Genomic DNA, 16,795 nt, shown 5'->3' with positions numbered 1-16,795 from the left:
ATCGCGCCACATTTCTTCCACAGCCCCTTTGCTTTGTGATATACATGTAGCAAAGAAGTGCCACTGTAGATTCATGGATTCATAGAGCTACATCATGTAACACATATCTGAATACAAACTTATTTTTAAATGTGAGCCCATGCCCTCACTGAAGAAGTTGAGGTTGGTGAAAGTCAGATACTTTGAAGCAATATCATCAATGATCTTATGCATTCACAAGTTGGAATTTTATCATGCTCCAAACTGTCAGTGCAAACACCCAAGATAATCAATTGTATTGTTCAAACACAAATGATACAGATTGTGATCTGAGTATGTTGCCAGATCTAGCTTCATCTTATCCTAATATTATGTGGCATACCGTTGATTCTCAGAAAAATATACCAAAACAAGAGCTGAACTTTCATCATTAACCAACTTCTAAAAAATAGCTTGAATGACATGCAGATTCTAGGAGTTATTACATCCAGCTATCCTCAAGCAATTGAGACTGACCTCAGTCTGTGACACTGAGCCTAATATTTTGTTTTCGTGAATGCTGCCTTTTGTCATATATATTAAGGCGTCATGTCCGTTACGCGAAGTGTCATGTCCGTTACGCCATTTTTATAAAAATGAAAAGTGGTAAGGGAAAATGATTGCTACACATGGTAGGGGGTTTAATTCTAACATAGAATCTGAATCTGCAGTACCTTCAGACAAATTTCCTGTAAGCTGTGAAAACTTTAAGTGAAAAACGTAACGGACATGACACTGATAATGATAAAGAAATCACACAAATCTGAAGATCAATTTCTCTAAAATTGATGAATGGCATAAAATTTAACGATGATTTTCTGTTTATGTAAACATTAATCAACTATTCAAAAGTTAAAAGAGACCTCTGGGACCTTATTTGCTTTCAGTAGAGACAGGAAAGATGAATTGTATAAAAATAGCCACATTTTTTAGATTTTGCAATTTACTATTCTATTTTTTTGATGGTGGAAAAAACTACAAAATTTTTTCAATATTGCGATTTTTCTATTGGAAATTGAAACTTTATAGATTACTTTTTAAGAAAATTTGACTGCTTAAGTGAAATCTGAAACTTAATTTTTTCTCTAAAGTGAACATTTTCCATGGAATTGCCCACATGTATGCTTTGAAATGATATAGGTTTCAAAGTAAGAATTGGTTTAATCGGGTCAAGATCACACTTTTCATTTGCCAAGTACATAAAGCAGCTTGAAAACAAGAATACTGCACTCTGATTGGTCAAAGAGACCGCACACTGGCAAATTCCAACGGTTCCAGTGCCTGGGTTCGTGGGAAGGTCACACTTCCCATGTGGTAATCTCCTCAAATACCCCGCGCCTGTTGTTCTGTGAATCTTATCCAGCCAATCAGAACTCTGGATTTCATGCAAGTACAAAATTTCAGAAATCTCGTCTTGTACCTTGGTGGGAAAAGTGTGATCTTGACCCGATTAAAAGGTGCTGCATATCAAGAGTGGCATTGTGAGAAAGTACAGACGTTCAGCTTTATGTTGATATAAATATCATTGAGGCTCAAAATAAAAAGTTTTGCACAATTTGCAAAAGAAAACAGAGGAAGAAAATTCAGTTTTGAGGCACATTTTCAGGCCAGAAATTTACTTATTTAACAAAATATTGTATACAAAATAAATGACCAATATGAAAGAGTAACTTTTACTCTATCTGATGGTGCAATAATATTTCATTTAACTTGAGGTTAAAACAGGTAAATTCTTAGAGAAAGAAAATCTCACGAATCACGAGATTTTGCAAGGAGGAGGATTCAGCCACGAGATGATTTGGATGAATCTGGCCTTTTTGCTCATTAGCATATAGGGACCTGCGGTCTGACTGTGAAGAACCTGGTTTCAGCATGGGCATGATGGTACAAGTAGAGGGGGCAGGATTATATACAATTGTACATATAGAATGAATTACATTAAACATTTACACCCCCCAAAAAAAAATCATACATAAAATCATTTTTATCACTTGAGGTGGTACATTAATTGAAATTGAAAAGTGAAGGATGAAACCCTTGAAACCAATTGAATAAAAGATATTAAAAAAAACAAAGAAACAGATAAGTAAATGTTTGATGAAAATTGAATGCATACATGTAATAAGAAAGTCATGAGCATTCGAATATTGAAATCACTAATGTTCTGTATGTAGATCTTCCTCGTGCAAAAAAGGGTGTTTTGAGGTACTTTTTCAGTAACATCATAATGTACTCACAGATCTTGTTCTCAACATCAGTGGTCTCGACATTCAAATCCACAAATGCTCATAGTCATAAACTTTATTTCTTGCCCAATTTTACTAAAACTTTTGTTGATCTTATTTTTTGTTTTTTCTGCTTTAATTCACACAAGCTTACTTGAGAATTGAGGGTTTCTCAAGTGACCAAAAGCGAAAAAAATCAAGATAATAATACTAATCTTTTTTTGTTTTTTTGTTGTTGAATACATCAGATCATCAACTATCACTTGAGCGTGCGTGCGTGGAGGGTGGACGTATTTTTCTTGAGCTCTGATAATATTATCAAATTTTTGCCTATATAGGCCAACTTTGCATAGATTTTAGGACCAAACAGGCGATATATGTTGCTATTATGATCATAACCTTGTTTAAGGTGGAATTTTGGTTCAGATTACTGAGATTTCCTTGGTTTAATCACTGACTTCAGATCTTCGAATATCGCGCCATTTCAATTTCTGCACACGTTACAACTCGCGAGTCAGCCTTCGCACATCACCGTCTCGATCTCTGCCGCTCACTAGGCTAGTTTTGCACCGATGCCCCGCTGATTGCCCCGGTACTTTTTCGCAAAATTAGCATACTCGTTCAAGATTTCTTCGGATCAAAGAGGATGGCGAAGGATAAAGCAGATTCTCAGGATCAAGGTAAAATCAGTAAAATTCAGCAGAAACTGACAAAGATTTCGCCGTTTAGTAAAAAAGGAGAGAAAAAAAAATCTGACATATTGAATTCTAAGTCGGATGCTATCGCAGCGGCGGAAATGTCTGAAAGCGAAAGCAAGCCATGCAGTAGCACGGAAATAACCGGCACAGCAGCACTGGTAACAGATCTAGACATTCAAGGAGCTGGAGTCGAACGTATTGGGAAAACAAAACGCACAATTCTGCAAGAGGAAGAGCATGTTGTCAGTATCCAGGAATCATATTCTAAGAAACAACAAAAGAGAAAGCCTAGTAGTACTAGTAGTACTGGTACCACAGGTAAGAACACACAAGCACCGAGTAAGAAACTGAAAAACAAGACTAGCAGTGGTGCTGGTGCCGGTAAGTCTGACTCTGAGAAATTTGTCTGCCATTATTGCAACAAGTCAAATGTCTCTTGCATGATTGAATGTGAAGCATGTGAACAGTGGTCATGTCTAGAATGCCATAGCATTACTACTGAGGTGTACAAAATCTTTGAAGTGGAAGAAAACAAGATGCACTGGTTTTGCCGTAATTGTGAGTCAACAGCTATTTCTGCTGCTAAACAGTCGGTAACTAAGACTGCAGCAGCCATGAAAAAAGATAGAGAGCTAGAACAGGTACATGATTTCAATATGCTGGCTAACAAATTAGAAACAAAAATCACAGAAAAGATGAATGAAGTACTGCAAGAACTAAGAGGATCTGCTAAACCTGCTGTGGTAAATTCCCATGTAGATAGTGGGAAGGGTTACAGAAACTACGCTGATGTAGCAAAGAGCTCTGTTGTTGGTGATATGCAAGACTATGCCGACAACACTGGTCCCCTTCAAGCTCCCAGCAAAGGGAAACAAAGCATGTCCCTAAACAACACTAATGCTGGAATAGCAGCAGTAGAGGAGATGATAGAAAGAGAAAGAAGAAAGAACAATCTAGTGGTATTTAACCTTCCTGAATCAACAGCACGTTCTCCAAAGGGCAGACAGGACTATGACAAAAAGATTGTTGATGAACTGATCCTAGATGGGATGGGTATCGAAGGAGTAGAAGTAAACAAAGTTACAAGACTTGGTGGTATTGGCCAAAACAGGTTCTCTAAGCCGAGAGTAACCTTGATTGAACTACAGGACTCCTCAACCAAAAATACTCTGCTGAGATCTGCTAAAAATCTCAGAAATAAGGATATGTGGGCCACAACCTACATTGCTCCTGATCTGACACCGAATCAACGCAAACAACGAAAAGAACTCTACACCGAACTCAGACTGAGGAGAGCCAATGGTGAAGAGAACATAGGTATACGTCATGGAGAGATTGTTAAGCTTAGGGACAGAGCAGTTCGCAGACAATCAGTAATGGAAATCAGTCTCTCTGACCTCCTCAAGGGAAGTAAAAATTCTAGACCTGATGAGGCGAAAACCCAATCAGAAGAGACGATGGCAAGCACCACAACTTCCACTAGTAGAGATGATAGTTACCGGGATAGATCCCATGAACAAGGTCAGTCTCCGCAACTCAACAAGACGCTACATGTAGATGCTGACAGTGTTGCTGCTGGTGCTGTCGGAGGAAGCCCTTTGGACATCCCTGACGATCAACAACAGCTGCATGCGTGACTACCAGTGCAAAATATAAACATGGTATTATCAGGAAAACCAGAAGTCCTAAAAGCTAATTACTTGAAAGTTTTGTACAGTAACTGCGATTCACTGAGCAATAAACTAGAAGATCTCCAGTTAGAAATTGAGCGAACAGATCCTGACATTATAATGTTAACTGAAATTAAACCTAAGTATAGCAGATTTGAATTACTAGAACCTTCAATAGCCATTAAAAACTACAATGTGTATACAAACCTTCATATTGATAATATCAGAGGGATTGCAGTCTATTCGAAACAGTCATTAAATGTAACAGAGATGGATTTTGATACAAACTTCAAAGAGATTGTTGGATGCCGTATTGACTTTGGTGAGCAATCCAGTATATATTTCATTTGCGTGTACAGGAGCCCGTCCAGTTTCCAAGAGAACAATGATAAACTAATCAGCGTGTTTGAAAAATTGGAATCTATGATCTCGGCGCTAAATTCATGTAATATTCTAGTTATAGCTGGAGATTTTAACTATCCTGAAATTAACTGGCAAACGAGTTCGACTAGAAACCAATGTAACCCAGCAGCCTCTAAATTTGCTGAATGTTTGCAGGATTTGTTTTTTACACAATTAGTTGACTCGCCAACGAGATATAGGGTTGCCCAACACAGTAACACCCTGGACCTGGTTATTTCAAACAAAGCTGAAACAATATCTGATATTGTGTGCGGACCTCCCCTCGGAAAAAGTGATCATTGCACCTTACACTTCAATGTGGATATTGACATTGGTGATAGAAAGCTACTATCCTCTAAGTCTTTGCTTTTCAACAAAGGGAACTATGATCAAATGAGAGCTAATATGTCCAAGATTGACTGGGATGATCTCCTCGTAGATTTGGACTGCAAAGATTCATGGAATGTCTTTTCAGATACTATTCATAGACACATAGAGGAATGTATACCTAAATCCCGCATGACCAACAAAAGGAAGCGAAAAGTTTATACAACTAAAAGATCTAATGCATTAAGCAAAAGGAAAAATAGAGCATGGAAACGTTACAAAAGCACGCTGAGTCATGAGGATTTCAGATATTATAGAGAAATCAGTAACTCGTTACGGAAATTGACACGTACTCTCAGGATTACCTTTGAAAAAGACTTAGCAAAGAACGCAAAAAGTAATCCGAAAGACTTCTGGCGATATGTAAACTCTAAAGTCAAACTGAACAAAGGAATTGGATCCCTTGTGTTAGATAATGGAGAGAAATTATACAAAAGTGAGGATATTGTGTCGGCACTTAATGAAGCTTTTTCAAAGGTCTTTACGAAAGAAGATGACTCAAATGTTATGACACCAGAGTGGAGTCATGAGGGATCTACTTTGGGTTCCATCAACTTCACACAAGAGAAAGTGGAAAAACAACTTCTTTCTCTAAATCCAAATAAGTCGGCTGGACCTGATGGTATTCATCCTCGAGTATTGAAAGAGTTGGCTAGAGAGATCAGTTACCCTCTTACATCCATATTCAACTTGTCCATGGGAGAAGGGTATTTGCCATTAGACTGGAAGAAAGCCAACATCGTGCCTATTCACAAAAAGGGCAGTAGACAAAAAGCAACAAACTATAGACCTATAAGTCTAACTTCTATGGTCTGCAAGGTAATGGAATCTCTTGTAAAAGACGAGATAATGGATCATGTCAAGGATAACAGTCTCCTTCACAATGCTCAGCATGGTTTTACTCCAGGCAGATCCTGTTGCACTCAACTAATGGTTCAAATGGAAAAATGGACTGATCTCCTTGACCATGGAAGACCGATTGATATACTGTACCTTGATGTTAGAAAAGCTTTTGACACAGTCCCTCATCAACGCTTACTCATGAAATTGAAAGCATACGGAATAGATGGTCATGTATTGAAATGGATTGAGGCCTTTCTTGTAGGAAGAATCCAGAGAGTCGCCCTAAGAGGAGAGTATTCTGACTGGTCTCAGGTAGTCAGTGGAGTAGCGCAAGGTAGCATCCTCGGGCCCCAGCTTTTCATCCTCTATGTCAATGATCTTCCGTACAGAGTTTTCAATGACATTCAGATCTATGCTGACGATACCAAGATTTATGGAGAGGTATTTTCAAATAGCCAACATCTATCACTACAAAAAGATCTGTATGAAGCCACAAAATGGGCAAACTCCTGGCTCCTTAACTTCAATCTGTCCAAATGTAAAGTTATGCACATGGGTCGCAACAACAATAACTCTACATACTACATCGACGACCAGATACTTGAAGAGACCAAGGCTGAGAGAGACCTAGGAGTACTCGTTGATAATGAACTTAACTATCATGCACATGTAGCTCAAGCAGTAAATCGAGCTAACCAGATGCTGGGACTCATAAAGAGAACATTTACATACCTATCTAGAGAAACGTTACCTGTCCTGTTTAAGTCACTAGTTCGTCCTCTACTTGAATACTGCAATGTTATATGGTATCCAAGATTCAAATTGGATGCCATCAAGATAGAGAAGATCCAGAGAAGAGCCACCAAGCTAGTGCCTGAACTGAAGCATCTAACTTATGAAACAAGACTGAAGGAACTCAACATGTTCTCTCTACATTACAGAAGAATCAGAGGTGATATGATTGAAGTTTATAGAATTATGTATGGACTGGTAGACTTTGATCCAGATCTCTTCTTCACACCCATAGGCCAAAGTATCACTCGAGGTCATCACATGAAGCTGTACAAATATAGAAGCAACTCATCGCTAAGGAAAAACAGCTTTAGTCAGAGAGTGATTGACTCCTGGAACAGTCTTCCTTCTTCTGTAATCTCGGCATCCACTTTAAACATTTTCAAAACTAGACTGGACAAACACTGGTCCTCCATGCACCAAATTCTCCCATAAATATCCGCCCTCCACACACGTTTAGTTGTTTTAAAGACCAGTTTAAGAATCTTCGAAGGAATGATCGGAAGCACTACAGGACTACCTACTTCTTCCGTACAACGATGATGATGATGATGAACATATTCATCACTCCACGCCCAACTTGGACACCAAGCAACATCATTCATTCATAAATCCAATTCAGATAGCTCGATAGGCTACAAAATTCCAACTTTATCATCATTAATAGACTGCAGTCAGTGTCGGCTGAGCTGACAAACAGTGAGTTTATACCAACAAGGAATAGTCAAATAAAAGATTTATCAATTAACACAACTCCAACTCAATTAAGCAATACGACACAAAGAAAACAAAATGGTCGCAGTCATCTTTATTTCGGAAGACAATGTACGACGAGTAGGGATTATGATGAGTGAAACGCGATGCGATGCGGGTCTGAATTCGACCGGGGCATTCTCAGCGGACAAAAATAACATTTGTCTGCTTTACAAGCGCGAGGACCTGCACAATGCCCCTGCCAAGTTCGCCGAAAATTCATTACGAACATAGCCTGTTTCTTCCACCAATTTCATACAGATTAGTTTGAAAATGATAAGTAATGGGTTATCTACCTACCGATATATGATATAAGGTTTTTCCTGCCCCGTTCAAGCTCCTTTCGCAGCTGTTTTCTTTCTTGTTTGCAGCGTTCGTTGCCACATTTCTCACGCACGGCCATTTTCATAAATATGAGTTAATAGGCCGACGTCACAGCTCTAGCTATCGCTAGCTTGTGTACATGACGTCATCTTGCGGGAATCACCCCCTTTATTATTTTCCGTATTCGATTCACGTCCACACCAGCGATTCAGACCCAAGAACCTCACCGTACCCGTACCGGTCTCTGGTACGCGCAACCCGGCCCCGGGAGTGCCCCTAACTTGGCATGCCCCTAACTTTAGTCCTTCGTCGCAAGCTTCGACTGTCGACAGAAGATAAGACAGAGATTTGATCGAGGATTGTATTATTTTGTGAACGTCTGCATCTGGTAGTAATTTCACCGTGTAACGTGTATTTTCTGTGGGGAACAGACGTTGGAAAATTACAAATACTGATCACTGTAAAAGTGTAAATAACTTTAATATAAACGTTAGTTTTTAACTTTTGAAAAGTTTTGTTAGGCTCCGGGGTTAGGCTCTGCATGATCGATCTAGTGTAGAAAATTTGTTTTGACCATATTTGTTGTTTTCAGAAAATAAAGGATTTTAAAATTAAATGTGTTTTTTGGCCCTCTTCCCGGGGGGGGCCACTTACATTGACGAGTGGATACCATGCGCGACCAAAAAAACACGTAAAAAGGATGTCTTTTTTCAAGATAGGGCACGTTACGTACGTAACGTGATAAGGGTGTCAAAAACACAAAAATATTGATAAAAGGGTATCTATTTCGCGCGGAAATATATACGTGTTTAGGGTCAAATATGCGGGGATGATAAAACAAAATAAAAATGTTTGATAAAGGATGTCCTTTTTGCCCCAACACTATGTGTTTAGAGTCCGATTTGCGCGAGGTGTGGAAGGTGGGGCCGACTAAACCAAAATAATGGTGTGTATAAAGGTAAAACCGACGACCGACGGACCCGTGACATAACAATAAAATATCGCTGTACTTGTTTAGGGGTTCATTTCAGGGAATACTTGCCAAGACTCCAAGAGTATATCGTTTTGTTTCCAATACTTGTTAAGGGGTGCATTTTCAGAATATGGAAAAATACATCGCTGTACTTGTTTAGGGGCTCAATTATGGAAATAATTGCCAATAGTATTCGGTTTCTAATACTTGTTAAGGGTAGGGTTTCACACGCCAATACTTGTTAAGGGGTGCATTTTCAGAATATGGAAAATACGTGTTTAGGGTGCTTTTCAAAACCCTGTGGTCGCGCATGGTATTCACTCATCAATGGAAGTGGCCCCTTAGGGGCCCTCTTTCATCATCTTTCTATTAAAATTTCCTTTTAAGTACGGTATGTTGTAAGTTTCTGATGTGTAAATGTGTGCATTCGATAATACAAGTCAAGGCTGGTCGGTATTCAATGTCATGAACATGATGAATGTAGGTGTACTGTAGCCGGAGACTAAACTGCTTTTCAATGTGATACCAGTACTATACTATAACATTAGCAGGCCCAAAGGGAGGGTTTTCAATTCAATTAGGGATTCCGATACCATCAATTCTTCTTCCTTGGCTGAAAACATACACTAGCACTGTTCTTTGATTTATTGGTGGAATGGTGGTCATGCATTAAAAATCAAATTTGAAGATAACTAAATCTATTCATATTTTTTTCTTGTTGAAAATACAGGAAGGACTGGTACTACTGAACCAAGACTGGAAACAAGGCCCTACTGGAGTCCTGGCTGCCATCTACAGGACACCTAGTCTTAGCTCTTTGTCTTCCTGTTCAAGTTTGACTGGTGCCACATGATGACCGAAGAGACTGACCATGGCAAGGCTTCTACCGTGGATAAACAGATCATGGAGGCCGACCGGACAAGGAAGGAGTTGACGAGAAATGTTGCAGAGAAAGAAGAATCGTGCAGGAAGTTGAAATTGGTCAAGATGTACAGATCGAAGGTGATTTAAAGTTTTCCTGTGGGGTGTTTCATAAATTAAGCTGTTCATAAGTTATAAATGACTTTACAAACGACTGGTGGTACCTTCTTGGGTGCTATAATCTATGTCTCATTTTTTACATGTACCACAAGAAGGTTTCACCAGTCGTTCATAAAGTCATTCGTAACCGTTATGAACATCTTTACAAAATACCCACCTTGTACATCTATAATTACCACTTAGTCTATCAGGCTCGCCCTTTTTTCTACTGGCCCAACCTGATCATGTCAGACCAGAAGATAGTCAGTTCTACCATTTTTTACTGGTCCAAACCTAGAATTTACTGGTCTATAAAAATAAAGAAAAACATTAAAAAGGCTCGAGTTTATTTTGCCCTCTTTTATTGCTTATTGTTACCCCCTAAAAAAAAACAGTACACACACACAACATAATTCATGAGAGCCATTTCTCAATTTTGTAGAGCATTTTTATTAAGACACCAGAGCCATAGTTTATAAAAGCAGAAAATATCATTTGTATTGATCAGTAAGATATAATTTTACTGGTCATTTCGGACCAGTAAATCTTGTCTATTTCTGAAAAGTTACTGGCCCAGCATCAATTTTTACTGGTCTGTACTGTCGGACCAGTGCCAGTGTCATGCGCTGCTATACCTACTGGAGATTGTCTAAGTCTAACCCTTCTTTGTTTGGTCTCATCCCATGTGGTCCAATTTCAGTACGTCTACAACCAATTTCAGACCTGCCAACCAGTACGTTTTAGCCGTATTTAGTACGTTTTTTTTTTTTTTTTTTTTTTTTTTTTAATAAATAAATCTTTTTTTTTTTTTTTTTTTTTACAAAATCGTAATTTATTGAGAAAAATCATGTCTGTATGGCTGTATTTCATAGAACGTACACAAATATGGTTATTAGATCAATGTAATTTCAGGTAACTTGTTTTTTTTTTCAATCATTTTGTAAAAACCAGGGTGAGATATACACAAGTTTCAATGGGTTTTTTTTTTTCATCTGCAAGAGCAGTGCGCATTCTAGCTTGCATGCAGCTTGAGCGCCGCGATGAGCGAGTGCGTCTCGCATTTTATTATGAAATACACTTTTTTTTGGAAAAATACCGTTTTTTTTATCACAGAATACAGTTTTTCATTCCCAGAGGTTGGCAGGTCTGCAATTTGTGTACTAACCATTTGGTCTAAGTGCCATTCAGCCCCTACAAGTTCTAATTCAATTTCAATTCAATTTCAATTTATTTACCATCTTTAAAAATAAGTATACATAAAAATCTGACATGAAATACAAAGACATATTGTTTAAAAGTGGAGGGATACCCTCAATAAGCACAGCTTATAAGTCCCAACATACACTATATACACTTGAGGTTGACATTATATATCCACATGGTCTAACACAACTTAGTCTATGTATGGTCAGATGAATTGTTTATGAATCAAATTTTCATTTGACCAAGTGCAAAAAAGATTGGTAGATGAAACCATCAGGGTATTTTAGACTAAATGAGAATTAGACTCAGAAGCGGGTTTTGTCCCAAGTGTAATGTACTGTAGACCAAATGACTCTTAAACCAAATTGATAGTAGTCCAAGTGGGTCTAGTCCATGTGGTATTAGACTAGACCAACTGCTTGTAGACCATGTGAATTTAAACCCAATGTTATAATGTGTTTGCTTGCTTTCAAGTTCATTGTTAATGAGAAAGTGAAGCATCAATTGCATTTCAGCATTTAAAGCTAAATGAAAGTAGTTGCAGTAAAACACAGATTTCATGAGAAAGTCTGTAAAACCAAGGTTAAGTATTAGTATATCATCGTGGATCTAGATCTGGTACAGTTACATAAACTGAACTTTGTGAAATCATAAAATCTAAGCTGAAAAACGATCACACTGAAGATCGCCAACACAGATAGGCACACGTGGGATAGTGTATATTATTATTGCTGGAATAAAGACTTGACGGAAGTGCCCGAATCCGCGCTTATTTTGCTTATTTCTCAGCATGCAATTACACAATTTCTTCCAGAATCCTTTGGCACATATTTTATTCATACAAACAGACACTAGCTTGGGTGGTCATTATATATTGCATTCTGTAAAATTTCATATTGAGATTGTTACCACAACTGGCATTTATCTTTAAAAAAAAAATTCACTGTGGATTTCAAATTTGTTATTGGTGTTAGTATTAATGTTTAGTGGGTGAATATGGGTGCCTAACTTAGTAGCTTCAAGAATCAATGTCTGTTTACTACTTGCATTGCTATCCCAATACCTGATGTCAGCACAAGCACCAGACACGTACCATTTCAAATTTAGTGTTGTGGCTGGTGTAAAAATTGGCCCAACACTAGTCATTTCATATCAGATGCTGTGACTGGTGTAAACTTTTCCCAACACCAGGGCCCGTTGCATAAAAGTTACTATTATTAGGGTAACTTTGCCATCCAATGGTAACTATCATGGTAATGCTGATCACCAACCGATGAGAATCAAGGATTACAGACAATTTACCATGATTGGATGACAAAGTTATGAAAATTATTTATGCAATGCCCCTTTATGCAATGGGGCCCTGGGGAGCGTTTCATGAAAAGACTTGTTGAACGTTTATCTGACAAGTCCTGTTTTATCCGACAGTTACCATAGTAACAGTGCTTCTCAGCCCATCAAAATCAAGGAAAGTTGTCGGGTCTGACAACTTGTCGGGAAAAATGTTGATGAAATGCCCCCCAGATGTCAACACCGAAATTTGAAATCACCCAATGGACTTGTATGGTCTACTTAACAATTGGCCAACCTGTGAATTGCCTCTTCGCCTAATCTTATTTTGTCTCCGACCAGATCTCTTATATTCACCCCCCCCCCACCCCCTTATCCACAACTGTATAATATTATACTATGAAATGAAATCTCAACTCAATCACATGACTGTATTTGTTTGCTTTGCCACAATGCCAGGCATTCCAAGTTCCATTACCGTATTGTAAATATATACAATTAAGACTTCTCGTTAAGTCTTAGATTAGCAGATCTCCAATATCCTCCCAACCCCACCCCCCCCCCCACAAAAAAAAAGAAACAGTTCCAGTCTGGCAAAAGAAAAATGATAGGGCTTTTCAACTTTTCACTTGTGGGATGTTTGTGAAATCAGTTTGTTACCTTGTGATTTTTTTAACAGAATGACTTGGAAACACTTCAAGATCTGATAGATAAATGGAGGGACGGGTGTCAGACGGCCATCCTGAGACTGTATGATAAACATCCAGAGCCCAGGCCCTCTCTAGGCGACTTCATCAACAGCTGCAGATTGGACAAAGACCTCATCAGATTCGATGAAGAAGAAGAGACATTTACCTGACAAGTTCCATCTTGCGTCGAGGACTGAGGTGGAGTGGTCAATGGATATGTTGCCTGACTATGAGGGTAGAGGGTTCAAACCATTTTGATTTGCCAAACTGCACCTCTGTTTAGGGTTGGTAGCCAGTAGGCACTTTGTGGGTTTGTGGCTGGACCTAATGAAAGGAAGATGTGTATTCACTTAGTCTTGAAGCAATTGATCTACTTGTCAGATAGTCTAATGGCCAAACCCTTTTTGGGTGATGTCAATTTGATCTAGGGCAATTGCCCTTTGGCCTACAGTAAGTTGGTCTAATACCACTCACTCAGTCTAATACCCAGATGATCTGCATTTCCACTTTCTCTGTGTGGTTTTTTGCCCTTTGTCAAATTTAAATCTGGGGGGTGTTTCACAAAGATTTAAGTATGACTTAGAGTCGCACTTAAATGCCTAGTTGCGCACGGTATGAAAGGCATGACCGCATTGGTAAGATCATGCCAAGAGGACGCGTACTACTTCGTATTATCAATAACATTGCGCGTTGCATATCATGTACGCATCAGCATTTAAGTGCGACTTAAGTCATACTTAAATCTTTGTGGAACACCCCCCTGGTCCATAAAAAGGTCATCTAATCATATGGACTAAGTGGAGTTAGACCAATATAGCCTAACAAGGAATTTAAAAAAAATGTAAATTGGCTGAATAGCAATATGTATCATATATTTTGTATGATAGTGATGTCAGCAGAGGCGATAGAACATCGGGCTTGGACAAAGAATGTGGAGGGGCACCTTCTGTCTGCCCATGGAGTCCATGGTCTGCCAAACATTAGGTGCCCCTCCATTTTCATTGTATGAGCCTGACGTTCCGCCGCCTCTGGATGTGGGTCTGTGTTATTTGATAAACCATCCTCATCTCAAAACCATGACCTGTCTAGAGAATGAGTCGTCAGTACCAGTCATTAGCAACTTAATTGCTGTCTTAGCTAAAAGAAACGACTGGTCATGTGAATGATTTTAGCCAATCATAAGAGGAGGACCCATATCACCATATTTTTATAAGTTTTCTTGATTACGTTCATGGTCAAATCACGAATTAGGCAGTAGGCTGCCATTGTTAATATGACGTGATCAAAAATATGTTTGCGTTATTACGAGATAAACAAGCGAAACCATAGAGTAATAAAAATTTTAAAAAGAAGAAATAAAATTTATGTTACTCTATGTTACTAGGAATCCACCTAATAATGTTTTTTGGAAGCCATAATAAAAAGCAAGGATATTGAATAGAAATTCTACATGTAGGGGAAGGTGGGGTAAGTTGTGACACTTTTTGCATTTTGCATGATAGAATTGATATGACTAATAATATTGTAGAAATAAGTACCTTGCCTTTAAATATGATTCTTGGGAAATCTTTTTCACCTATATACATCTTCCTACTCCCACACTGAAAGTCGTTGTGACCTTTGAAAAAAACGATGTCAAGTGGCACAACTTGCCCCATCTGTGGGGTAAGTTGTGCCACCTTTGAGGGTAAGTTGAGCCACAAAAACTATGTACAAAATGTATGCGGGAAGAACCAGCATGTCAATTTTTTATTTAAAGTCTTTTCACTTGTTAATTCTCTAAAAATACTAACATTCTCTAAAAGTAAAAGAACTGTCATGTGAATTTGCTCTTTTCTGCCTGCATATCAATGGGTTTTTAAGGTTTGATTGTGTTTTTGTTTACATTACCATAAGAATTACCATGGCTCAACTTGCCCCAGTCCGAACTTAATGCGATAATTTCGCATCCACACATTTCTTATGTATCCATCATGTAAAAGACTGTGACAAGAATGAAGATCCATACCTGGACTGACAATGTTGTTCTTATGCTTTATTATATATAAAGAAGTGTGTGTAAAAAACACTTACCTATTTCACACCCTTTTTTACTTTTTTGGCTGAAATTTGTATTTTTCCCACTAAAAAAGTACTTTTTGTTTCAAAGTTGAAAACAATGTGGTGGGGTTAAGGGTTATGTAATGGGTCATCAATACATGACACCACTATAAGGTCTGACTCATTCATTATTGGCCTGGGGGCGGTGGCTCAACTTGCCCCGATGCTCAACTTACCCCGCCTTCCCCTATGTACTTCAACTATCTTTTTATTTATTTTTGAAAAATTGATTTATAAATTAGTCTAGTGGTCTTGTTGGTACTGATTGCCATGGTCCGGGCCAGTGGTGCTGTTGCACGAGAGTTGCTATTTCTTGAAACTGCGCCAGTGCTCACTATTGACAATAACTAAGTTTCTGGATGTAGCACACAGCGTGAACTTGCCATTCCAATTTGTGCACTGAACTAAAAATTCTACTTCTTGTTCAGTCATGTGTGACCCAATAACTTCCACTCCAATTGAATCATAGCTAGTCCAGTCTAGTCACCTTCGCTTTCTCACCACACCACACCACATGCTCTTCTTACATTTTAAAGGGATGGTCTAAGCTGGAGATATTTATATCTCAAAAATAGAGTAAAATTCACTGAGCAATATGCTGAAAATTTGATCAAAATCGGATAATAAATAACAAAGTTATTGAATTTTAAAGCTTTGCATTATTCCGGTGAAACAGTTCTAGGCATGTCTTTATGAATATTCAATAGGTTGGCTGATGATGTCATATCCCCACTTGTTCTTTTGTATTTTATTATATGAAATTAGGTTTGCTAAAAAAATTCTACCAAGAACAAAAACAATTGGATTGACAACTGATTAAGTGCATTAGTTATTTATTGCCACAACTTATTTCATCATAATGGAGACATCATTTACACATGTATGAAAAACTGAAACATTTATGATTTCATGTAACAACATAAGAAAAAGGAAAGTGGGGATGTGACATCATCAGCCCTCCTAATGAATATTCATGAAGATATGCAAATAAACGTTTTCACAAATCATTGATGAACTTTGAAATTCAATAACTTTGTTATCCAATTTTGATGAAATTTTCAGCATTTTGTTCTGTGAATTTTACTCTTTTTATTTAGATATGAATATTTTCAGCCCGGTTAATCCCTTTAAGGGGGAATCATTGCAGAACTTGCTGCTTGTGTTATCCCTCTTGCTGTAAACTTATTCTTACCTTCAAGCTATCGGAAGTTAGTGGGTCACACAGATAAACAGTGTGAGCTCCTTCCTGGAACTTTTGGATACTGCATATTCAAGAAGATGTGCGTAGAACTGTTTCAGCAAAATAATGCAAAGCTTTAAGATGTCATAATTTTGTTATTCCTTGTCTGATTTTACTCTCTTCAAGGTCCTGTATGACACAAAGGATAGCGATCAATCGCTGAATGAA

The 16,795-nt window shown here is 38.1% G+C and overlaps 2 protein-coding genes across 4 annotated transcripts; both read left to right on the top strand.

Annotated features, from left to right (window-relative positions):
* Positions 1-2,486: 2,486 nt before the first annotated feature.
* On the top strand, positions 2,487-9,934 carry LOC135156153 (uncharacterized). 3 transcript variants are annotated; one of them, XM_064107675.1, is made up of 2 exons: positions 2,487-8,500; positions 9,816-9,934. In XM_064107675.1, exon 1 carries the CDS (start codon positions 2,890-2,892, stop codon positions 4,576-4,578), a length of 1,689 nt encoding a protein of 562 aa, XP_063963745.1. In that variant the 5' UTR covers positions 2,487-2,889; the 3' UTR covers positions 4,579-8,500; positions 9,816-9,934. The 3 variants fall into 3 exon arrangements, with proteins under 3 accessions (XP_063963745.1, XP_063963743.1, XP_063963744.1); XM_064107673.1 differs by having other exon boundaries at positions 2,487-8,580; XM_064107674.1 differs by having other exon boundaries at positions 2,487-8,601.
* A 3-nt stretch (positions 9,935-9,937) lies between these two features.
* LOC129273093 (swi5-dependent recombination DNA repair protein 1 homolog) lies at positions 9,938-13,457 on the top strand. Its single transcript, XM_054910144.2, has 2 exons — positions 9,938-10,087; positions 13,278-13,457. The coding sequence occupies exons 1-2, from the start codon at positions 9,938-9,940 to the stop codon at positions 13,455-13,457; spliced, it is 330 nt and encodes a 109-aa protein (XP_054766119.2).
* The last annotated feature ends 3,338 nt before the right edge of the window (positions 13,458-16,795 follow it).

Source organism: Lytechinus pictus, chromosome 12 (genome assembly GCF_037042905.1).
Source record: "Lytechinus pictus isolate F3 Inbred chromosome 12, Lp3.0, whole genome shotgun sequence".
Classification (NCBI taxonomy): Eukaryota; Metazoa; Echinodermata; class Echinoidea; order Temnopleuroida; family Toxopneustidae; genus Lytechinus; species Lytechinus pictus.
This window is presented reverse-complemented; position numbering and strand designations above follow the sequence as displayed.

What these genes read in the sequence shown, in the direction of transcription:
- LOC135156153 (XM_064107675.1), top strand. Translation starts at nt 2,890, where the DNA reads ATGGCGAAGGATAAAGCAGATTCTCAGGATCAAGGTAAAATCAGTAAA.
- LOC129273093 (XM_054910144.2), top strand. Translation starts at nt 9,938, where the DNA reads ATGACCGAAGAGACTGACCATGGCAAGGCTTCTACCGTGGATAAACAG. An exon ending in TCAAGATGTACAGATCGAAG is followed by an intron (nt 10,088 to 13,277) that starts GTGATTTAAAGT and finishes TTTTTTTAACAG; the next exon opens with AATGACTTGGAAACACTTCA.